This window comes from Leuciscus leuciscus, assembly GCF_965113295.1.
Source record: "Leuciscus leuciscus genome assembly, chromosome: 18".
Taxonomy (NCBI): domain Eukaryota; kingdom Metazoa; phylum Chordata; class Actinopteri; order Cypriniformes; family Leuciscidae; genus Leuciscus; species Leuciscus leuciscus.
This window is the reverse complement of record NC_138742.1, coordinates 35,024,581-35,049,152: the sequence shown is the minus strand read 5'-3', so window position 1 is coordinate 35,049,152 and position 24,572 is coordinate 35,024,581. Positions and strand designations below refer to the sequence as shown.

Here is a 24,572-nt window from a genome sequence, read left to right as displayed (position 1 = left end):
AAACACTGAGTCCTGATGGAGGTTCGGCTTCACTGAGAAACACTGAGTCCTGCTCAAGTCGTCCTGATGGAGGTTCACTGAGGAACACTGAGTCCTGCTCGAGTCGTCCTGATGGAGGTTCGGGTTCACTGAGAAACACTTGAGTCCTGCTCGAGTCGTCCTGATGGAGGTTCGGGTTCACTGAGAAACACTTGAGTCCTGCTCGAGTCGTCCTGATGGAGGTTCGGGTTCACTGAGAAACACTGAGCCCTGCTCGAGTCGTCCTGATGGAGGTTCGGGTTCACTGAGAAACACTGAGTCCTGCTCGAGTCGTCCTGATGGAGGTTCGGGTTCACTGAGAAACACTGAGTCCTGCTCGAGTCGTCCTGATGGAGGTTCACTGAGGAACACTGAGTCCTGCTCGAGTCGTCCTGATGGAGGTTCGGGTTCACTGAGAAACACTGAGTCCTGCTCGAGTCGTCCTGATGGAGGTTCGGGTTCACTGAGAAACACTTGAGTCCTGCTCGAGTCGTCCTGATGGAGGTTCGGGTTCACTGAGAAACACTTGAGTCCTGCTCGAGTCGTCCTGATGGAGGTTCGGGTTCACTGAGAAACACTGAGTCCTGCTCGAGTCGTCCTGATGGAGGTTCGGGTTCACTGAGAAACACTTGAGTCCTGCTCGAGTCGTCCTGATGGAGGTTCGGGTTGAATAACTAGTTCTTCCAGTGTTTCATCATCGGACTCGCATTGATATGGTCAAATCGACGTTATTGTTCGTTACTGTGTTTAGTTTACAGTGTAGGAAGCCTCAGGACAGCTGACGTTGTTATGGCAATGGGCATTTTTGTTTTCAACGCGCTGTACACGGCAGGCTTTAAGACTGGAAGAACTGGAAGAGAGGGCAACTCTGAGAGAAAAAAAGGAAATTAACATTTGAACTCACCATTTGAGACGCAAAGTCTCACCTCAGAATACATCTCTCCCCTCTTCCCCACTCCCCCCCTCTCATGCTGAGACCACATGCAAATTACCCAAAATACATATGGTTTGAAGTGAATAATTATCATCGAGTATTATACATGTTTGGTATCATTTGAAATGTCTCAGTGCGACTGGTACAAATGTCTCATTTCCAAATAAGTAAAACAAAAGGTAATAAGGTTTTTAAGATTTTAGAGATAGCTGGCACACAAAGGAAGGTGGTCTCTGGACGAATGGTCTCACACCCCCAAAAGGTGTAACCTCTGAATGGAAATTCCCGTTGTTAGCAGATGTTTCCATGTGAATGAAGTTTCTGTCTCTATAATGAAATGCAACGAGAAGATCGGGGCCTTTCTGTACTTCAGATTAGCCCGTGAGGTATTCATGTATTTCTTAATGTTGGGTTTGCATCTCTTCTCTTTATTCCAGAGCATTTGATGTTTTGTATTGATTATCTTTTAACTGATTATGAAATTGTCATGATACATTTACCTGACATAATAAATTGTTACATTTGATTATTCTAACGGACTCTGACATTATTTTCATTAAAGAGTTAAAAAGAATAGTCAAACATTCGCTCACATTTAATGATGCACAGATATCATTTAAACCTTTTCATTTAAGGAGTCAGATGAAATAACGAGAGAATACATATGAGAAAATGTATTGCATTTAATCAAAAACTACTTTGCCACGAGAAAAGACAGTAACACGTAAAGACTTTCCGCGCTGGTCGGATGACGGATTTGGGCCGATCGAGTGCGAGTTTATTAACTCCTTGTTTCATTACATCTATCTTTTAATGAATCAGCGTTTTTGAACGTGTTCGTTGAATGAACGGTTTAATGACTCAAAGACAGTCCGTTGCTGTAACTGTGCGCTGAGTGAAAGCCTTTCAATGCGCAGAGACGCTGTTTAGTTTCGGTTACATTGGTTACTGAAAATGTCCTCGTTTTTGTGCATGTTTTGCCCTGTTTGTGCTGAATAGAGTGTAAAGAGACATCAGCCATTAACCCTCTGAGGTCTGAGCTGTTTTCTGGCCCTGGAGGTGTTCTGACATGCTCTGACATTTGTGCTTATTTCTGTTACTTGTGACATTGTCATGGCTAAAGTCTTATTACACTGTATTTAGCACAAACTCTGCTACAATAATATATCAGCAGCATGCATGTAAAAGTTTGTAGTTTTGAGATAATGACATTTATGCGTGGTTTGTGAAAATACAAAAAAAAAAATGTCACTGAAATAAGGCCATGAAACCCATACTGATTATTTCTTCACAAGACTTTTGAAAATTGTATCACGTAGCCTAGAATATTTGCTCCAAAACTATGTGAAAATCACCCTGACTGCTCATTCAGATAAGACAATATATTGATTTAAAATTTCTAAGATGTGTTTTGTGTGAGAAAGCCATATGCGAAGAGGCGTGATCATCTCATGAATATGTAAGGCTTTAACACCTGAGAAAGACAAAGACACTCCCCTAACTGCCCTATTAGGAGCGATCAGGCCCTGTCATTCAGAGCAACCTTGCACAAAGAATGAGGAGATTTAAAAAAGAATGGCTTTTAGATTGTTTGGATTTATTTACAACACAACATAATCCAAAAATACAAATGACAAAAGAGCACATTGAAAACAATGATCCAAAGACAGAGACCTTTGTGCCATTCCTAAAAACATTGTACATACCTTTCATTTCCAAGGTGTTTGATTTTCACTTTACCATGTTCATGTACAGAGACTCATGTGAATGTTGAAGTCAGCAGGACTCAGTTGCATCTGGTCCCTGAAAGAAAAGAAAAAAAAAGTGAACATACTGGTATCAAGAGAAACTAGGCCTGCACGATTTTGGGAATACATTTTAGATTTTTCTGGTTAAAATTGCTTTTTAAAATTCACAGAATACACACACACACACAAATGTTTCCAACAATATATAATATAATGAACACCATGTTTGTTGTGCCTTGTAGGCATAAGCTATGTGCAGTACTGCATAAAATAATTATAACAATAACCTATAGCAGCCTATAAATCTTCCAAAAGATTTCAGTAACAATGCTAGAGAAAAATATATTGATTATCTTATGTTACTTCAAATGTTTCCATTCGTTATGATGATATGAAATGAGATAATAGTAAAAACATAAAGCCTAATGTTTGGTGCATTTTTCCTTTCAAACGCAATCGCGCTCCAAAATATGATACATTAAAACGGGATCGCGCTCCAAAATATTAAACATTATGGTTATACATATCTATGTTTGAGCAGATATCCACAAACAGTATTTAACAGTAAATACGGGTCTAAATAGTATAATATTCACCATATATCTAGCAACAGTTCAACTGCAATGTGAAGTTTATGCAACAATACCATAAACTAATAAGTAAGAATTTCTTACCTTACATCTTGTCTTCAAATCGCGTTCTTCTTCTTCTGATGTAAATCCAATGTAAGCTCAGACGTGTCTTCCAAACTCGACGAAAAGCAGAGACTTGTGAAGTTTTTTGGTGTTTTGTGTTTGAGGTAACGAGGGCGTTCGCGTCCCATGTGGAGATTTGCATGTGAATCTCTTTTGCGCGAGTGGGCGTGTCGAATTAAAAGTAATTAGCAAGCGTTTGAGATACTGGACATCCTGTTGGTTTTATACAAATTACTTGAACAGAGAATATTTGTTTTCAGTTTGAATCCGATCATTTAAAAGTACACACTTAAATGTGTATAAAGGTATATGGCTCATAAATGTGTGACAAGTATTCGCTGAGTTTTGTTTCAGTTTATAGACGTGCTCAAGAAAAAAAAGTTCACCGCGACGGAGAGGCAGAACGCACACCCTGTTTATTTTCTTTATTTTACAAAAGCACAATGTTTTGATTTGATTGTAAGTGGACACATACAAAAGTAGAAATATCACAGATTCTTTTTTTATATTTCTTTTTTCTGTATAACCATAAATGACGGAGTAATTTAAGTTTATTGTACTACAATGTGAAGAAAATCCAGCAAAACGCGGGGGCGCGTTTGCCGACCTCAGAGGGTTAATATGTTTATAAGCAACTGTAAAAATCACATGTCAGGGCAGGACAAGCCTTCTCCATGAGCCCATAACCTCTCTGACCCCAGAGGGTTAATGATAGTGAAAAAAAAAAAAAAAAGAGAAGAATAAATATATCTTGGTAAAAAAAAAAAAATTGGTAAGGCCATCCTTAAAAATATTCTTGTGTGCCGTAACCCGACCGACCCTGTCAATTTAGGACCGACCCAAATAATTATTTTTTTCCCCTTTTAGTCCGACCGACTTGCCGGTTGTAAACTTGCGTAAAGACCTACCGCTTTTTTTTTTTTTACTCTTCAAACTACTAATACAAATGCAATAAAATGATATTAATTACATTTTAGTAAGTATTGTTTGTACATCCATACTCCCTTAATAAAGGAGTCCAGACGTTAGAAAAATATCAGTAGCCTATACACATGCGTTTTATATTTAATATGAGGGAAATACACTTGCATCACGGTCCGGACTTGACACAAAAAATCTTTAACTTTTAGGTGGTAAAATATGTTTTAGTAATTCTATGAATTACACTGGCAAACCAAAAGAAATATAGGCTACCCACCGGATGAAGAAGGGTTGGCTCTCCACAGAACAAAATATATGTTCTGTTCGCATTTATGAGGAACAAACAATGACGTGACCGCTCTGAAAGCAGCACAAGACTGCTTTAAAACTTTCACAGAGATCTCAAACAGGCATTTAAAACACCAAATATTAAGGATTGGAATATCAAGCAAAATAATATTCGATGATTGATCGAAAATCGTATCTCTCCCCCCACATGCTCACCGGTAAGACGCTCCGACATTAAATGTATCTGTAGCCTGTAGGCTAATAGGCCTATGCGTTGTAGCCAAGTCATTAAAAAACGATTTAGTTTCATATTCATGTTTAAACAAAATAATATATATATATTTTTTTTAATTTTATGTTGATTAGGCCTATATGAAAAGTGAAAAGCATGAATAAGATGATCCCGAAAATATCGGGAGACAAATGGAGTGGGCAGACATGATTTTGACCACTTCATTAAGTTTGTTTTTGTAGAAAGACTTTCTTTAAAGTGAATTTCGTTTTGTATTAATTGTATCTTAATTTTAATCAAGTGTTTCATCAACCAATTGCCTGGATTTAATAAATAAGAAGAAAATATAGCAGGCAATCAGAACACGGAGTCGCCGGCGCGTGAACTGGAGATCTCACAGACCTGAGATAAATATAGAAAGCATGAAATGTGTACTTTTAAACAAAACAATTCAAAACGAAAGAAAACAGACTGCTCTCTGCTTATGTAGGCTAATCCGTATGAAATGTGCATTTCTCTCTGGCGCGCCAGCGTCGTCAACTTCATCTTTGACGCAGAAAACACTTGTTTATTAATAAACATTTGAAATGTCTCCTTGATATATTTGACATAATAATAATCATTACTTTTCCAGTTCTTTGTGACAGCTTTTAGGTGCGTTATTGGCAGCGCCACCCTTACACATGAACGCGCCCACCGCTCAATAGTTAATATTATTCTTTGGTGTTTAGTTTATACAGGTTTTCTAATTGTTATTTAATATATAGGCCTAAATATAAATGTTTTTTTTTTTTTTTTATCAAAATCTCTTTTTTTTTTATCTCTCGACACCTCTGTAACTTGGCACGAAATTCTGTCAGTGAAGTCCCGATATGCAAATTTGTTTAAATTCATACCTACATAAATCACAATGACCAAAATGTAACTTTTTTTTTTTACGTTGAATCTTGAAAAAAAAAAAAAATAGTCCGACCTACCGATCCTTTTTTTTTTTTTTTGGCTGTTACTGCAAACCAAAATATTTTTAAGACTGACCTAAATTGTATCCTAATGAGTAGAAGTTCAATTTAAAATCACATGCACTAAATCAATGAATACACACTCGGTCAGTATGAACCCAAACCGTACCTTGTCTCTTGTGCAAATGTGCTTCTTTCCTCTCACTTCACACACCCGTGCAAACTTGAGGAAGCGCTGATAGTCGAAGTTGTTCTGGATCCCCAGGTGGTAACAATCCCTGTCCAGAACACCACACATTTTCATTCAGATGAATTAAGATTAGAAAACGATCATCGTCATTAGCCTGCAGTGATCCATCTTACCTGGCGAAATAGTCCCACTTATCAACATCGATGCCATTTCGCTTGTTTGCAACTATCTCGTACAGGAATGATTTCTCCATCGGCCTGCCCTTGTATGGCCACTGCAGGGTTAGAAGAAACAAACGCTGCACATTCAGATTAAGGGTGTGCATCAATATTTGAATATTTGAACTAATTATTATTCGAAAAATAAAAAAACTATTCCAATTTTGCTACATATGTTGCTTTGCTAAAACTAAAACTCACAGTTATAACTAGATGCACTGGGTGGCGCTGTGGAGCTTGTGAACAAGCCGATTGTGTTTGATGACAGAATGTCGAAGTTTGAAATTACTTTGATCAAAATGATTTTACTAAATTACCTTAAAAAAAGGAATTACTTTTGATCAAATGGATCAACATGTCGTGTTTAAACATTTTCGGGTGAAACACGTATAAATATCACCACCATGAAATCACATGAAATCCAAATCCCAGAGGAATGATGAGAGACAGCTGTGCATCACTGCATTCACGACAGCAGGTAAAGCTCAGAGTGAGAAGAGGACTCGCCTGATAGCAAAATAATCCCCAGACATATGCTTCCCTTTCTGGTTTTTGTGATGTAGAAAATTAAACAATTTATTTTGGTTCAACATGGTTGTATATTTAAGCTGTGAATATTTCAATTCAAAACATTTCACACACATTTTCATTATATAAAAAAAAAACCTTACAAAATATGAATTCTGTTATTTATTCATATAAATTGCCTGTCGAATATTATAGGTTGCATTTTTAAACAGAATGAATATTTTGGAAGTGAAGTCTGAAAGGTGAATATGGATTATTGAGTTTTTAATAATAAAAAATGTGTGTGAAATGTTTTGAATCAAAATATTCACAGCTTAAATATACAACCATGTTGAATTTCAGCCCATAAAAATACAACACATTAAAATGTAAGCAAGGTTATTGCAATGCATATTTTTCAATTAGTGAAATTCAACAAGATTTTTTTGTTTCAAAAACATTTGGCATAAATGTTCATATAAAAACACTACACTAGTGCTAAAATCGTGATTTATCTCTGTTTCATGTCTTACATCACAAACCCAGCTGTTTTAACCGGGGTGTGTGGATTTATCCTCTCTACTGTGTATCATGTGGTGCCGCAGACACAACACTCAGCCCGAATCACGGCTCACTAACGTACCGAGCGGTCCAACACAGAGTTATCCAGCGGCCCGGCGATCTGCTCCTTGATGAAAATGAGGTCATCTGGAAGTCTCAACCCATGATGTGTCATAGCCGCCTCGAGATTGTTAACCTTCACCAGGTGGTCAAACATCTGGACTGAGGCAGTCTCGTGCTGCAGGGCAGAAAACATCTGTCAGTCAGTGATGTCAGATAAACCTGCACAGTGCTAAAGGAATCAGTGTGGCCACCGTCTGGCATCGGCGTGTTGAACACATGAACCCTTCGCTTGCCTCGCTCTCCAACTAAACCAGCTGAAGGATCACATTACACTTGTGCCAAATATCAAGAAACAAATAAAGACTCTTTGAAACTGGAGTCTAAAGGGGGTCGCACACCGGACTAGAAGCGCAGCGTCACGCAGCGTCAAGTCTTTAAAATTCGAACACAGTATTCTCTATGAGTGTACACGTCCGTTGTGCGATACCCCGAGTTGTCCTAGACGCGGCGCTGCGCTTCTCGTCCGGTGTGTGATACCCCGAGTTGTCCTAGACGCGGCGCTTCTCGTCCGGTGTGCGATACCTCGAGTTGTCCTAGACGTGGCGCTGTGCTTCTCGTCCGGTGTGCGATACCTCGAGTTGTCCTAGACGCGGCGCTGCGCTTCTCGTCCGGTGTGCGATACCTCCGAGTTGTCCTAGACGCGGCGCTGCGCTTCTCGTCCGGTGTGCGATACCTCGAGTTGTCCTAGACGCGATACCTCGAGTTGTCCTAGACGCGGCGCTGTGCTTCTCGTCCGGTGTGCGATACCTCGAGTTGTCCTAGACGCGGCGCTGAGCTTCTCGTCTGCTGTGCGATACCTCGAGTTGTCCTAGACGCGGCGCTGCGCTTCTCGTCCGGTGTGCGATACCTCGAGTTGTCCTAGACGCGGCGCTGCGCTGCGCTTCTCGTCCGGTGTGCGATACCTCGAGTTGTCCTAGACGCGGCGCTGCGCTGCGCTTCTCGTCCGGTGTGCGATACCTCGAGTTGTCCTAGACGCGGCGCTGCGCTTCTCGTCCGGTGTGCGATACCTCGAGTTGTCCTAGACGCGGCGCTGCGCTTCTCGTCCGGTGTGCGACCCCCTTAAGGGTACAATTTTGTCTGAGACTTATTTTTAGAGTTTCTATTTTTATTCATTTTATGAAAAGTTAGTTTCAAAACATTCGGCACAAATTTAATACCGAAACAAAGTCAGCCATGAGAAGCTGAAGGTACCTAGCCTGGCTAACGTCATACCTCTTTCTCTTTGAGACGTGGTCTGGGAACCACATGTTCATTTTCTCGTATTTGAGGCGTGGTTTACGAATGCCCAGAGCCGTTTATTGGGCGCTACAAATGTCTATCAAATGCGCCTGTACGTAGCTCATAGCCAATCGTTTCAATTATACCAGATGACATATGTAGAGCGACAGATATTCAACAAAGAAGACGACGATGGGTCAGAGATTTATGTGTACACCAGAGTCGTGCACGGGTCCGATTTTGTAAATCCGCACCCGCCCGTACCCGCAGTGCTTAAAACCGCACCCGACCCGTTTTCTGACAGCAGCACTAATTAAAATCTGCACCCGACCCGCTTAATATAGAACCGACACCTGCCCCGCACCCGAAATAAAATCAGTTTAGACTATCACATTATAGACACACTTACAAAAATGTTTATTGCCAGGTCATACAGAAGTTATTACACGAAAATTAACACAAGGACAACTTCAGCCGAAGCGGTCAAAAGGCCGATACATGAAGAACATGGCACAAAACTGAGTAGCCTTAACATTTTACCAATCGAACAGACGCGGCTACAACACTATGCCACGCAATTTCGTCTAGCCTACATCTGAACATTTTGGGTTCAAACACGCCCTGCACACCACACATACTGAACAGTGTTAAATATGAAAAATACCGTTCGATAGAACTGCTTTGTTACCACAGTTTCTGCGTGCTTCCTCAGGGATGAAGTTCCACATTTGCGGCTATCCAACACGAAAATGTTTGCAGCAAAGCCTTTCACAATATTTTCTTCAGATAACTCCAAATTTCTCCCACACACTGGACTTGATTTTTTATGACATATTGTCAACAACTTTACAATCTCCACTAGCTATTCTTTTCTTCAACTCCTCAGCATCCATCTCGACGACTGCAAGCAGATCGCGCGCACGGTTATGATGAATTTTTAAAAGTGAAAGTAGCCTAGGTAACGTTATAGATCCTGGGAGGGTGTGGCGCGTCGGCACAAATAAACTGATGTGGATTTTAAATTATTTTATCAACTTGAAATACAGGCATATTTTTGTAGATGTGTTCCTAAAAATATGCATATATTTTTACGTCTGTCATGTTGGATCCATAGATATAAACAAACTGCTTCGGTGGTTCGCATAGATGTCCTCATCGTCTTGCTGCTCCCTCCCCGTTCTGTGATTGGTTCCCTAGCTGAGGCGAAAATCTGGTCCATGGAATCCATGCTGACTAGCAGCGTGAATAAAATCGCGCTGCGCTCAAGGCAGCATGGGGAAACCCAGGCTAGAAGGTACCGCTCCTCCTCGATCTCTTAGAAAACAGGCCGTTCACATGCATGGCCTTACAGTGGTGACGTTCACTTACCTTCCACTTCTTATCAGGTCGAACTTTAGGGATGAACAAGCCATCAAACAAATGAGAAAATGGGCCATGACCTGGACAACAGACAAAAAGGTGATTTTAAAGAATGACGACGCAAAAACATTAGTGTGTGCTCTTAGATTAACATGTATGACTTGGGGAAACCCGATCTGCTCATTTGATCTCCAGTCACTGGCATTGTTCCCGGTTTATGGTCAAATTTTGTACATTACAAAAAGGATGCGAAAACTCTTTCTGAAAAGATCTGTGCCAAAAGGTCTGTGCCGGATTATTAAAATGTCTCCTTTAAATCAATAATTTCATCATCTGATTATAACGAACATGAGTTTGTGTGGAAAGAAGGGAGGAAAACCTCCTGAAGAACTCAAGCTCTCTCACGCTTGCATCTGAACATGTGCGTCACTCACCCAGGTCATGGCACAGCCCAGCAATCTGCACACAGAGCATGTCTTGCTTCGTTATGAAGAGCTCTGGCTGTCTTTCATTGAGAGCCTTGACTAGACATCCCGCCAGATATCCCACCCTGCATCACACAAACACAATATGCTTGCACCAACTCTGAAAGAACCGTCCATTTGGTCCATGATCCAATGAGTCGCTGATGGAGTGAAGAGCACGAACACACTCACCCGACTGAATGCTCGAAGCGGTTGTGGGAAGCTCCAGCGAAGACCAGGTAAGTTCCTCCCAGCTGTTTGATGTGGCGAAGCCTCTGAAACTGAGGCGTGTCTATGAACTGGACCAGCAGGGGGTGCAGCTCAATGTGGCCGTGGATAGGGTCGTTGAACACCTGGGAAACACACATCACCTTAGGAAAGGTCTGGCTCGAGCATTTGAATAACCAGCAAACGTTTCTGAAAGCTTTGGCTTACCTTCATGGCTTCGTTTGAGATTTTCCAGAGTTTCTGAAGGCAGTGGAGGATTTGCAGGCGTGATCCCATAGGGCTAAACAAGACATGATTACTGCCATTAAAGCTCGAACGCACCCCATTTCAATTATGCAAAACATGCACTGGAAATCAACAGCTCATTTCAAATCGGGTCAGATTGTGGCATACGCTGTGTTTAAATGATTTCGGTTTCTTGTTTTTGTTAATGAAGTAGCATTACAAAATAATTCAAGCAACACTTACGAAACACCCATCTTCTCCAGAAGCACCTCGGTGAGGTACGGCAGTCCTGGCCCCGTTATGCCATGGTCTGTAAAACAGATCAAATAAATCAAACCTGTTTGCTCTGATAATACTGAGCGCTGTGAGGCTCTGGCTGGTGTTCTCAGTCGCAACAAGAGCGGCTTACGTCACGTCAGAGTTCCTAGCGGCGGTGCAAATGCAACCAGGACAGCGTTCCTGCGGGAACAATGGTTCTTGGGGACCACCCTGGTGGCCAGTTCCTATAGCTAAGGGTGTTTCCACACTGTTCGCTGCGTCCGAGTCCGGGCGCGATTGTTCCCGGTTCCCCGAAGCGCTGGTCTGGTTTCACACTCACCTTGATTCTATCGAACATCTTACGGCGCGTGATGGAAAACAGAACGCGGGTCAATATGTTGTGTTTTTCATTAGTTATTTTATATATAATATTTAAGATTTTTTTTGTTAATAGCCTATATCTTCATTACCTAGAGATATAATTAGGCTATACAAAATTCAAAAAGTAGTTTTTGTTTTTTACAACATTATGCTTTCCTGTAGCTCAGTGGTAAGAGCATTGCGTTAACAACGCAAGGTTGTGGGTTCGATCCCAGGGGATTGCACATACCTATGTATAAATGTATAGGATAACGCAATGTAAGTCGCTTTGGATAAAAGCGTCTGCCAAATGCATAAATGTAAATGTGCTTATTTTTTTAATTAACGTAATGTCAATCTTCATCTTTATAACAGAAGATACAACACAAGCAATTACTACCTGTCATTTATTCACTAACCCTTGTAACACATCATACACAACTTGGATTTTGAAAATGTTATTTCATCTATTTTTAATGAATTTTTTACACCAATTTTTTTTTACGTATTTATTTTTTGAAGTTTCATGTTATTTATTTAAATTAAAGTTTAATTTCTATCGCTTTAGATGTTTTGTGAATGACTCTCTAGTTGGTAGATTATCTGTTTACTGCATCTTGTTTGCACACTTGCTTGAAAATGTACCTTAACCCTCTGAGGTCGAGAAACGCGCCGACGCATTTTGCTGGATTTTTTTCACATAGCAGCAACATAAACTTAAATTACTCCGTCATTTATGGTTATACAGAAAAAAGAAATATAAAAAAATAATCTGTGATATTTCTACTTTTGTATGTGTCCACTTACAATCAAATCAAAACATTGTGCTTTTGTAAAATAAAGAAAATAAACAGGGTGTGCGTTCTGCCTCTCCGTCGCGGTGAACTTTTTTTTCTTGAGCACGTCTATAAACTGAATCAAAACTCAGCGAATACTTCTCACACATTTATGAGCCATATACCTTTATACACATTTAAGTGTGTACTTTTAAATGATCGGATTCAAACTGAAAACAAATATTCTCTGTTTAAGTAATTTGTATAAAACCAACAGGATGTCCAGTATCTCAAACGCTTGCTAATTACTTTTTAATTCGACACGCCCACTCGCGCAAAAGAGAGTCACATGCAAATCTCCACATGGGACGCGAACGCCCTCGTTACCTCAAACACAAAACACCAAAACACTTCACAAGTCTCTGCTTTTCGTCGAGTTTGGAAGACGCGCTGTGAGCTTACATTGGATTTACATCAGAAGAAGAAGAACGCGATTTGAAGACAAGAAAGATGTAAGGTAAGAAATTCTTACTTATTAGTTTATGGTATTGTTGCATAAACTTCACATTGCAGTTGAACTGTTGCTAGATATATGGTGAATATTATACTATTTAGACCCGTGTTTCCTGTTAAATACTGTTTGTGGATATCTGCTCAAACATAGATATGTATAACCATAATGTTTAATATTTTGGAGCGCGATGGCGTTTGAATGTATCATATTTTGGAGCGCGATGGCGTTTGAATGCATCATATTTTGGAGCGCGCTGTGGGTTTGAATGTATCATATTTTGGAGCGCGCTGTGGGTTTGAATGTATCATATTTTGGAGCGCGCTGTGGGTTTGAATGTATCATATTTTGGAGCGCGCTGTGGGTTTGAAAGGAAAAATGCACCAAACATTAGGCTTTATGTTTTTACTATTATCTCATTTCATATCATCATAACGAATGGAAACATTTAAAGTAACATATGATAATCAATATATTTTTCTCTAGCGTAGTTGTTCTTGAAATCTTTTGGAAGATTTAATTTATTGTTATTATTATTTTATGCAGCACTGCGTAGCCTATGCCTACAAGGCACAACAAACCTGGTGTTCATTATATATTGTTGGAAACGTGTGTGTGTGTATTCTGTGAATTTTAAAAATAAATTTTAACCAGAAAAATCTAAAATCTATTCCCAAAATCGTGCAACCCTATAGTTTCTCTTGATATCAGTATGTTCACAGTTTTTTCTTTTTTTCTTTCAGGGACCAGATGCAACTGAGTCCTGCTGACTTCAACATTCACATGAGTCTCTGTACATGAACATGGTAAAGTGAAAATCAACTTTTAAAGGTATGTACAATGTTTTTAGGAATGGCACAAAGGTCTCTGTCTTTGGATCATTGTTTTCAATGTGCTCTTTTGTCATTTGTATTTTTGGATTATGTTGTGTTGTAAATAAATCCAAACAATCTAAAAGCCATTCTTTTTTAAATCTCCTCATTCTTTGTGCAAGGTTGCTCTGAATGACAGGGCCTGATCGCTCCTAATAGGGCAGTTAGGGGAGTGTCTTTGTCTTTCTCAGGTGTTAAAGCCTTACATATTAATGAGATGATCACGCCTCTTCGCATATGGCTTTGTCACACAAAACACGTCTTAGAAATTTTAAATCAATATATTGTCTTATCTGAATGAGCAGTCAGGGTGATTTTCACATAATTTTGGAGCAAATATTCTAGGCTATGTCATACAATTTTCAAAAGTCTTGTGAAGAAATAATCAGTATGGGTTAGGGCTGGGCGATATGGCTGAAAACTGTATCACGATATAAGTGTTTCATATCGGTCGATATCGATAATTATTGAATTTTTTTATAACATATTTAAAATAAGGACCAGTCCAGGAGACAAATATATTACATTTAAAGATTTTTTATTTTAAATTTAACCTACCTCTGATTATAATCCCATCAGTTAAAAAGGCAGAAATGTCAACACGACCATGGAAAACTCAAAAGTCTAAAATCACAATGAACACTTAACAATTATCTCTTAACATTAAGGTGCAAAATTAAAGAATACGTAAGAAATGCTTTATAAAGGGGTGGGCGATATGGCAAAAATATAATATTACGATTTCTTTCTATAAATTATATAAATCTATTTCTTTCTATTTTCTATAAATTATACATTGATACTTATTAAAGCTATTAATAAAGTTATTAGTCAAGAGCAGTGAGTGATTTTCTCTTTACATTTTGTTGTTTTATTAACATTAAAGGGATAGTTCTCCTAAAAATTCTAATTTTCATAATTTACTCTCTCACGTTGTTTTAAACTCGAATAAGTTTCTTTCTTCTGTTGAAAATAAAAGTTATTTGGAAGAATGTGGGTAACCAAACAGTTGATGTACCCCAGTGACTTCCATAGTATATTTTTCCTCCTATGGAAGTCAATGGGGACCAGCTACTGTTTGGATACCCACATTCTTCAAAATATTAATATTAGAAAATATTAGAAGGCAATTAATACAGGTTTGGAACAACATTAGAGTGCGTAAATAATGAGATAATTTTTATTTTTGGGTGAACTATCCCTTTAAGGACAAGCGGCAGCGTGTTTACTATTACTACTGTCTCTTTAAGAGCTGCGCGCGACGCGTCTATTATACACGCATTTGACAAGCAGATTTTCTCTCAATTTTCTCAAGTTTGCTTTCACTTTAGACATATCCGACTAGTTTATGTAAACCTTGTGTGTATAACAGTATTAGCAAAATAAGACTCGAAAGATAACTTAGTATTCAGGCGCTGGTAGACAGGCTTTTAGTGCATGTGAGCTTCACATGTATGCGCTGAGAAACTAGCTAGAACAGCGCATAAGCACGCGAATAACAGAAAAACTGACGACGGTCTTGCATAATCTGCAGACGACATTGGTCTGACTACGGTCAGACTTTAAGTCAGGCGAGCTGACTTTTTCTGTTTTATCTAGTTACTAGAGAGTGAGTGCCTTTGTTCATGCAATCAAACTTGCTTTGCTGGTTTCTTCCAACGAAAAAAAAAATATAATAATTATCGAACGTTTTATCGAACGCATTTTTTATTGATATTGATTACGTGTCTATCGCGATACATATCGTTATCGTTTTATCGCCCAGCCCTAGTATGGGTATCATGGCCTTATTTCAGTGAGAATTTTTTTTTTGTATTTTCACAAACCACGCATAAATGTCATTATCTCAAAACTACAAACTTTTACATACATGCTGCTGATATATTATTGTAGCAGAGTTTGTGCTGAATACAGTGTAATTAGACTTTAGCCATGAAAATGTCACTAGTAACAGAAAAAAACACAAATGTCAGAGCATGTCAGAACACCTCCAGCGCCCAGAAAACAGCTCAGACCTCAGAGGGTTAACTTTATTGCCTTACTCTAAAACAAATACGAGAGAAATGACAATGAAACCGGTCTAACTGAAATAACAGGAGCACATATAAAGCGACTTGATCTCATGTTAATAACTGCTGTCATATCACTAAAGTCTAATAGTCTGATCTTGATGAGGGTGCGGTACAGTAGGTTTTATGTTGGGACATTCGTTAGACATTCGTCAAGCAAATTAAGGGACTGTCTCAAAAGTGCACACACACTCACACTCACACTCACATAAGCCTTCCAAGATGCGAAACCACGCAAAACATGAATGCAAAGCATACTAATAAAATGTAAAGATGTGGAAAACCTCATTTTAGTCAAATAGGCCTACATAGTTTTCAGCAGTGAATGGGATATTCACTATGAATGGGTACATGGTTATTACATTGTACTCCAAAATTTCATTTTACCTAATAGAAACAGGTGATGTCACACCACCTGCAATTTATTCACTAACCCTTGTAACACATCATACACAACTTGGATTTTTATTTGGATTATTACAATTAATGACAACCGGAACGTTTGGAAATGTAAACTGATATTTCCTACTGACACTACAGCAAAAGATATAAATAACTGGATTAAAACCAGTAACATGCTCAAGACTTTTACACAGTCATATATATTTTTTTTTTTTCAGACGTTTTGCTTTTAAAATTATATTAGGCATAATGAAAACACTATAATACAATATCAAATCATCAAGAAATAAATTGTCAAAGTTTGGCAGATTTTTGTACTGAAGTATGAAGTAGAAAAGGTCAGTTTTGAGAAAAACTACAACTTTTCTCCTGATTGCGACTGAATTAGACAGAAAGCGAGTAAAGATCACTCATTTATAATCACGGTCTTCAGTTTGATATAAGAGGAGGTTTGTGCATGTTTCTGTTGCTAATAAAAGTACATTTTATCTGCATTTCAACACTGTTAGATGTGCACTTCTGAGAAATAAACATAAACATGTAGGCCTGATATATTATTAGTAGCTGCATTTATGAATAGTAATTTTATGATCAGGTGCTGTTAGTCTGGAGTAAACATGTGCCACCGCCCAGCAGTGCAAAGATTACTTATACTGATATTGATTCACTTTTATAGGATAGGTAACAGCCTATAGCATTCTTACAGATTTAGTTTTGGACTAGAAGAATCCTTATTAGGAAAATCAGCTGTCATCACCAAAAGTGGAAATTAATATCTTTCTCTTTCTACTATTAATATATGGACAGGCATTAATAAGTTTCTGTCATCTAACAAGTTGAAAGTACTTCACTATAACATTCTTCATAATTTCTATCCCTGTAACTTAACTCTCTTCTTTCTAATCTGAAGCTGGGCAACTCTAATCTTGAAACAATACCACACTTGATTGCTGAATGTGATTATGCAAAGGAGTTCTGGAAAGAAGTTGGTGGCTTATTTTCTCTGCTTACAACGAACTCTTTAAATGTATTGCCTTACTCTAAAAAAAATTTTTAAATACTGCACGAGAGAAATGACAATGAAACCAGTCTAACTGAAATAACAGAAGCCCATATACAACGACTGGATCTCATGTTAATAACTGCTGTCATATTACTAAAGTCTAGTCTGATCTGATCTTGATGAGTTGATGACGGTTACCTCTGAATGCCTGCTCCCATTGCTCGAGTCCTTCTCTCCGCAGAAACACCACCGTTTCATCGGCGTCCCAGTGCCAAAACTCTCCGTCACACACCCGCTTCACATCGACAACACACTCTTCCTCTTTTCTGGGCCGTTTAGTTCGCTTATCCATCATTAAACCGTTCATATAAAACCCAACACACTTTCGCTGAGGTTCAGCCGGCGCTCGCGCGTGTCAGAACTGGCTGACTCTGAGTTTGTCCATTCGCGCCTCCTATAGTGTTGGAGTGCGCGTGACCCGCAGCGCCTCCTGTGGGGTTGGAGTGCGCGTGACCCACAGCGCGCTGATTTCACGCAGCCGTTATTTTGAAATCGAAAGCGAGGCTCCGGTGGGAAAAAAACCGGAAGTGTCGCCTTTAATCACAGGAGAGTCGTGAATGCGATGGCGTATTGTTGTGTTTAATGATGTTGTGTCAATTCTAAAAATGTACATACATTTCTTTAATACTTTAGAGTAGACTATATACAGTGAAATTCATTTATAAATAAAATATTTTTTTATATATAATTCAGAATGTAAAAAAAGAAGCAGGAATGAACTATACATAATCCTATATTGGATATTAACATCCAATAGTGTAAATCCCGGCAGCAGCTTCAGGGGCCTGTACCATGAAGCCGGTTTAGGTGGCTAGCCAGCTATGTTTCAGTTTAGTTTCCGCCAACCCTGGGTTTTAGGTACTATGAAAGTAGCTTGGCTTTAATCGGTGTTCGTTGCCATGGTATCTTACGCTGCACGGCTAACCTGCTCCGGGGCAGGTTATGTTCTGGATTCAAGATCTCAGACTGAAGTTTGACCAATCAGCTGAGAGCAAAGAAACATGGTGACGTAACTTATTCCAAGTGTCTGTTGCAATGACTTCACCTTTTCTTCCAAATCCTGTGACATCTCAGCGCAAATTGTTTGACGAGCATTTCGTAGAGAAAGAGTTTTTAGCCAGACAAAATGCCCTTGCCTTTCCTGATAGTTATTTGTATGAAAGATACAGATTTTCCGCGGAAGGAATGTCTTATCTTTGCGAACTTCTTGAGCCGCACATAAAGAATTTAACACGTCGAATTCATGCACTTACTGTACCGCAAATATTGCGTTGCGTTTTTTTTGTTGTTTTTTTTTTTTTGCAAGTGGTACATTCCTGCACAGTGGGTGACGCACAGAAGCTAGGGGAAAACACGGTTTGTCGAACCATTCGTAAGGTGGTCCTCGCTCTGCAGGAGTACATGAATAGTTTCATTAATAGTGTTCCCCGGACATTTATCGACCATGTCCATAAAAGAGGGCTTTTATCAAATTGCCAGTAAGATATATTGATAGGGTGACATCACATGAACACTTGTTTAAAAAAAAAAAAAAAAAAAATTTCACAAATGTACTATACAATATAATACATGTTAAGAATTATTTTGAATCTTTTTTATTATTATTCTGTTAATCTTATGATAGGATTCCCAAGTCATTGCAACATGTATGCAGTGTAGATGCAATCACCATACAATATTTCACTTAATAAAAGCACACTGAAACTGCAGATAGGTCTCAAACTGTTTTATTGGTTTTGTGGGATGGGAGGGAGAAAGAGCAAGAGAAAGTTGCATTAATAAATATTCATACTAAAGTGTTACTTGGTTAAATAAGTTATACTAATATATATATATAAAATAGCCTATAACTATATACACATACTGAGATCAGTTTTATCAAACGGTTTGATTTTGTTTGGAGCCTCCTCAGCTCACAGTCCAGCTCCTTTAGTGTGCAGTCTAGTTCAAGTCTCCTTTAGTGAACAGTCTAGTTCAAGTCTCCTTTAGTGAACAGTCTAGTTCAAGTCTCCTTTAGTGAACAGTCTAGTTCAAGTCTCCTTTAGTGTGCAGTCTAGTTCAAGTCTCCTTTAGTGAACAGTCTAGTTCAAGACTCCTTTTGTACAGGGCCCTGACTGTTTCCACCTGAAACATAATTCCACCACAAACATGATCATTACAAGTTTTCTGGAGGCTCATCAAAATCACAAAAAGTTCCTTGACTTCCTACAAACACAGGACTGACTGTAATTTATGTCAAGGGTTTTCAATTCTTACACATTTCTTCTGAAGCCCATTGAGGTAGAGGCCTCAGTTTCTGGGGCAGGTTGTGAAAAATCCTACAATAAAAGAGATGTGTAAGGGCCAGTCCCTTTTTTATGCCACACATTCAAATGTTTGCCATAATAAAAAAGCCCAGTGCGTTCACATCAGCAACTGTCTGAGAACACACAGAGTGTCTTCATTTCCTCCACCCTAATAAATAAAAATAGGCCAATGTAAAGCATAACTGTTGTAAAGCAGGTTATGTTTGGTGTTCTGTCTGCTGCATACTGACCTCTGTGTGGGAGACTGTGTGTATGTGTGTGCTGGCTTCAACAGGGACACTGTATTTCCCTCTACTGCAGAACATAGTCAGCCATATTTAAAACTTAAAAAAAGTAGTAATGTATTGCACACGTACCCAGTGTTACTTGCTTAGAGGAGCCAGCACCAGGGTCAGATGGTACAGCACCTGTAATCCCATCCATAATAGCCCGTCCCTTATTGCCTACTCAGAGCCAACTCCTCCGCCACAGTGTGTTCTGGTTTACTGAATTTAATTCTTTATTTCTGTTTGCTGCAAACAAGTGTTTGTGATAAAATGTTCACAAAAGTAATAAAAGGTTGTGGTAAATACTCACCACTTTGAATTATATTTTTATATATTTATCTTTATCTGCTGCCAAGAACATTTGGAGTTGGGGTTGCATCTAAAAATCAATGAATATTAATCTTTCTTAGTACATACATGCACATTTTTTATATAATATAAAAATAGCCTATATAGGCTATATTACACATAAATAGGCTACACATACATACATACATACATACATAATTTTACATAAATATAGAACGTATTTGTTTAACTTACACATTAACAATCATCAATCTTTCTCCAACAGTCTTCTCTTGCTTTGGCAGCAGAGACCGTATTGTTTCGAGCTTGAAATACATATTTAAATTCATCGTAATTCTGAATGATTATCTCTTGCTCCTCCGCAGAAAAATATATCGCTCTCGCTCTACTACCCGCGATTGGTTGTTCAGTGTCGACGTCACTCTTTTATGTGCACGCGCGCGTGGAGTAATCATAGCTTGAGGATCAAAGCCTGAGTTGACAGAGAAAGTTGATGAGCTGCATCATGGTACCAATAAAGCCTGATTGCATCGGTTTGGTTTTGTCAACTCAAAACTAATCCTGTAACCCCGAGTTTGTTCAGCTACCTTCATGGTACAGGCCCCAGGGTTGGTAATCCAAGGCATTGTTGCTTATCTTTACTTCCGGGGTTCTTCCCACCGGAGCCTCACTTTCGATTTCAAAATGGTGGCTGCGTGAAATCAGCGTCACCTTTCAATCATGTAGAAGTGATATACTGAGTTACTGACAGAAACAATTATTACTTTGAGACATCTGGGAAATTTAGTGCAGTTTTTATGGGTACCAGGCAGCACATGATGGGATATAAGGAAATTAAAACGGCAAAAAATGGCTAAGGAAGCACTCGAAGAGGGTAATATAGAAGTAAGCAGGGCAGAAGGAAAGTCTTTGATTCAACAAGCTTGTGGGAGTAAATTGCAGAAATACTGGGACATCTAATACAAAGTAACATAAAACAAGGTAAAATGACTCATAGTATAAATAGGATTGAATTTACTATATTTACCAGATTAAGAGTCACACTTATCTTAATGCAACTCCATATCATGGGCAAACACAAATCTGGTTTATGTAATGTATGTCAGGAAATGGAAACTGCTGAACATGTTTTTTATTAGATAAAAATGAAGGGGAAAGAATTAATCTTATAATATATTCAAGCCTTGGGTATTAAAAAAATCACCTTATACAATATTTTAAAGACAGGATTCGAATCTGGTAGAATAATTACAGCTTTAATGACATTCTTAAGAAATAGGGGCCTGAAAAACAGAATATGAAGTCTTGTGTTACATCTTTGTCACACTCCTCACAATAGGTGGCGGTATGCACCTTTCCAGTTGGTTTGCAACCCGCCATTAGATCAACAGAAGAAGAAGAAGAAGGGTTGGAGTGCGCGTGACCCGCAGCGTGAACGGTTTCTGGTCTCTCAACACATGGGCTGTGTCCGAAATCGCCCCCATATACCCTTACCCAGATCTCAGTCACGATCCTGCTTCTGCCCCTGAGTCTGCACCGGAGTCGCTCTAGCCCCAGATCTCAGTCACGATCCTGCTCTTGCCCCTGAGTCTGCACCAGAGTCGCTCTAGCCCCAGATCTCAGTTGCGATCCTGCTCCTGCCCCTGAGTCTACACCGGAGTAGCTCTAGCCCCAGATCTCAGTCACGATCGTGCTCCTGCCCCTGAGTCTGCACCGCAGTCGCTCTGGCCCCAGATCTCAGTCGCGATCCTGCTCCTGCCCCTGAGTCTGCACCGGAGTAGCTCTAGCCCCAGATCTCAGTCACGATCGTGCTCCTGCCCCTGAGTCTGCACCGCAGTCGCTCTGGCCCCAGATCTCAGTTGCGATCCTGCTCCTGCCCCTGAGTCTACACCGGAGTAGCTCTAGCCCCAGATCTCAGTCACGATCGTGCTCCTGCCCCTGAGTCTGCACCGCAGTCGCTCTGGCCCCAGATCTCAGTCGCGATCCTGCTCTTGCCCCTGAGTCTGCACCGCAGTCGCTCTGGCCCCAGATCTCAGTCGCGATCCTGCTCTTGCCCCTGAGTCTGCACCAGAGTCGCTCTAGCCCCAGATCTCAGTTGCGATCCTGCTCCTGCCCCTGAGTCTACACCGGAGTAGCTCTAGCCCCAGATCTCAGTCACGATCGTGCTCCTGCCCCTGAGTCTGCACCGCAGTCGCTCTGGCCCCAGATCTCAGTCGCGATCCTGCTCCTGCCCCTGAGTCTGCACCGGAGTCGCTCCAGACCCAGATCTCAGTCACGATCCTGCTTCTGCCCCTGAGTCTGCACCGGAGTTGCTCTAGCCCAGATCTCAGTCACGAGCCTGCTCCTGCTAGGAGCCACTCAAGCCCCAGAACTAAGCCTAGAGAAGGAAACACTGTCCTTGATGGCTACAGCCATCTTGTGTGTGTGGGCGGCACACAACCCCATAACTCCCCCCAATAAAATTGTTAAATGTCCCAGACCACAGTAACTAAGACAAGCTCCTGTGTCAAGGCCATGGAGGCCGATCCTGGCTCCCTGCGCAACCGGCCTCTCCTTGGGTCCTGTATTGTCTGTGTCGCCCTGGAGGCTTTCTAGTCTGCCGGCACCACCCTGGTTTTCTGCCACGTGACTGCAGGACGCCTGCCCGTCTATTTGTGCTTGAATGGACACATACACGCAAAATTGTCAAAATGTCAGTCTCAGCGAGTATCCTCGTTAAACACTGTGGCTGGATCCGAATCGCATACTGTATAGTAGGCGATAAACAGTTTGTGATCAAATTAGTGTGTCCGAATTCACAGTACTCATACAAGAGTAGGCAAAAAGTACAGAATTACCTACTTCTTCCGGAAAGAAGTTCTAAAGAGGGCATATGATGAATACTTTACTATCCCATGAGGCCACGGGAGAGGATTCATGAATGGCAGTGAAGCGACGCAACTAACGCTGGTAGGTCACATGATAATGACAACGTGGCCAATGTAGTACGTCCAGATTACATTCATACTGTATAGAACATACCTTTTTAGCAGTCGTGAAGTAATTACTTATTCATATTAAAGCTACAAGCATCATTTATCAGGGTTCAAGCATTTAAGGCCTTTAAGCACACATGCGAAAAAAGATATTAAGCTTTATTTAGCAAGCATGTAACCACTTACATCATTGATGGAAAAGACCATTTACAGCCAAAACAGGCAATTTACCATAGGAAATATATGGTTTTTAAAGCTATTGAACAGTTATGACGCCACCTATGGTCCAATCTCCATAAAAGCATGCTCATTTAGAATCACGTCACATGTGCTCACCTATTTTTGTAAAGAACTGAGTTTTTGTTTAGGAGTTATAGGCTTTTGAGTATGTTTTGCCATGCCCATTTTCTAAATTACCCTGTTATAGCTATCCAAAGGCTAAAGTTAAACTTTTTTGATAATTATTGATCTAGAGAGTCCAGAGAATTGTACTGCACTGGTTTGGTTCCGACCGGGCGAAAAACCTAGGACTAGTTCGCAAAAGTAAGTTTTTAACATAATTACGAATATTTAATGAACGGTTTGATTGACAGCAGTGGTTCTTGAGGCAAAGTTGTTCAGTATGAGGAGATCTATCAAATGATATACATATTCTGTGAATGTGTGAAACACCACGTGATTATAGAGCCGTAAAACTCGTTTGCGCCAACTAGTGGCTGAACCTAGGGCCATGAGTCGAACATGCCCACATAGTTTGGTTCCGATCGTCCCCCCGTTAACCTTGTCTAATAGCTGCTCAAACTTCATTGGCCAATGGAGGCCATGTTTTTCAAGATACACCAATGTCCTCATAGACTATATCATTGCACCTTGGACCAAGACCCTGCATACCAATTTTCAAGTCAATCAGACTAATCGTCAGGTGGTCATAGCCCTTTTCATGTTTTTTTCATGTTGCAGCGCCACCTAGTGTTTAATCGTCGTGATTTTTTTTACTGTGACCAAAGATTGTGCCCATACACATGTGTAGCAAGTTTGGTGAAAATATCTGTTAGTGTCTATTTTAGTATCTTTTACTATTTTAGTAAAAGTGGCTCCTCCCACAGGGTACGTTTTGGCGCCCCTTAGCGACTGAATAGAAATTTTTGCTTTTTTTGATAATTATTGATATTCAGACTCCAGAGACCATTTCTGCACTGGTTTGGTTCCGATAGGGCGAAAAAAACCTAAGACTAGTTTGCAAAAGATGGTTTAAAAAATAAAAATCTAAATTTCGCCAGATGAATAAATCAGAGGCATTTTGTCCGTCTTGAGCCAACAATTCCAACAATATAAAACACTTGAACCTACGCCTGACGGTTTAGGTGTTATGAGCTACCGGTATTTCATACTTTTGACCTCTGTAGCGCCCCCGTCAGGCCGAGCGGGGCAAGCCTTGGTGACGTTGTGTGTACTATCAGCCCTCAAAGTTTCTAGTCTCTACGACTTAGAAAAGTCTCTACGACTACGACTCTGTT

The 24,572-nt window shown here is 39.9% G+C and overlaps 1 protein-coding gene across 1 annotated transcript in view; it reads right to left on the bottom strand.

Moving 5' to 3' along the window:
* Nucleotides 1-17,603, bottom strand: part of samhd1 (SAM domain and HD domain 1) — a 48,255-nt gene extending 30,652 nt beyond the window's left edge. The window contains exons 1-9 of the mRNA XM_082146021.1: nt 17,338-17,603; nt 11,132-11,198; nt 10,871-10,943; nt 10,628-10,788; nt 10,406-10,521; nt 9,981-10,051; nt 7,354-7,509; nt 6,159-6,259; nt 5,965-6,073 (exon numbers count right to left, since the gene is read on the bottom strand). Coding sequence (XP_082002147.1) covers nt 5,965-6,073; nt 6,159-6,259; nt 7,354-7,509; nt 9,981-10,051; nt 10,406-10,521; nt 10,628-10,788; nt 10,871-10,943; nt 11,132-11,198; nt 17,338-17,506 — 1,023 coding nt within the window. The 5' untranslated portion in view covers nt 17,507-17,603. The remainder of the gene's footprint in view (nt 1-5,964; nt 6,074-6,158; nt 6,260-7,353; nt 7,510-9,980; nt 10,052-10,405; nt 10,522-10,627; nt 10,789-10,870; nt 10,944-11,131; nt 11,199-17,337) is intronic.
* Between the last annotated feature and the right edge of the window lie 6,969 nt (nt 17,604-24,572).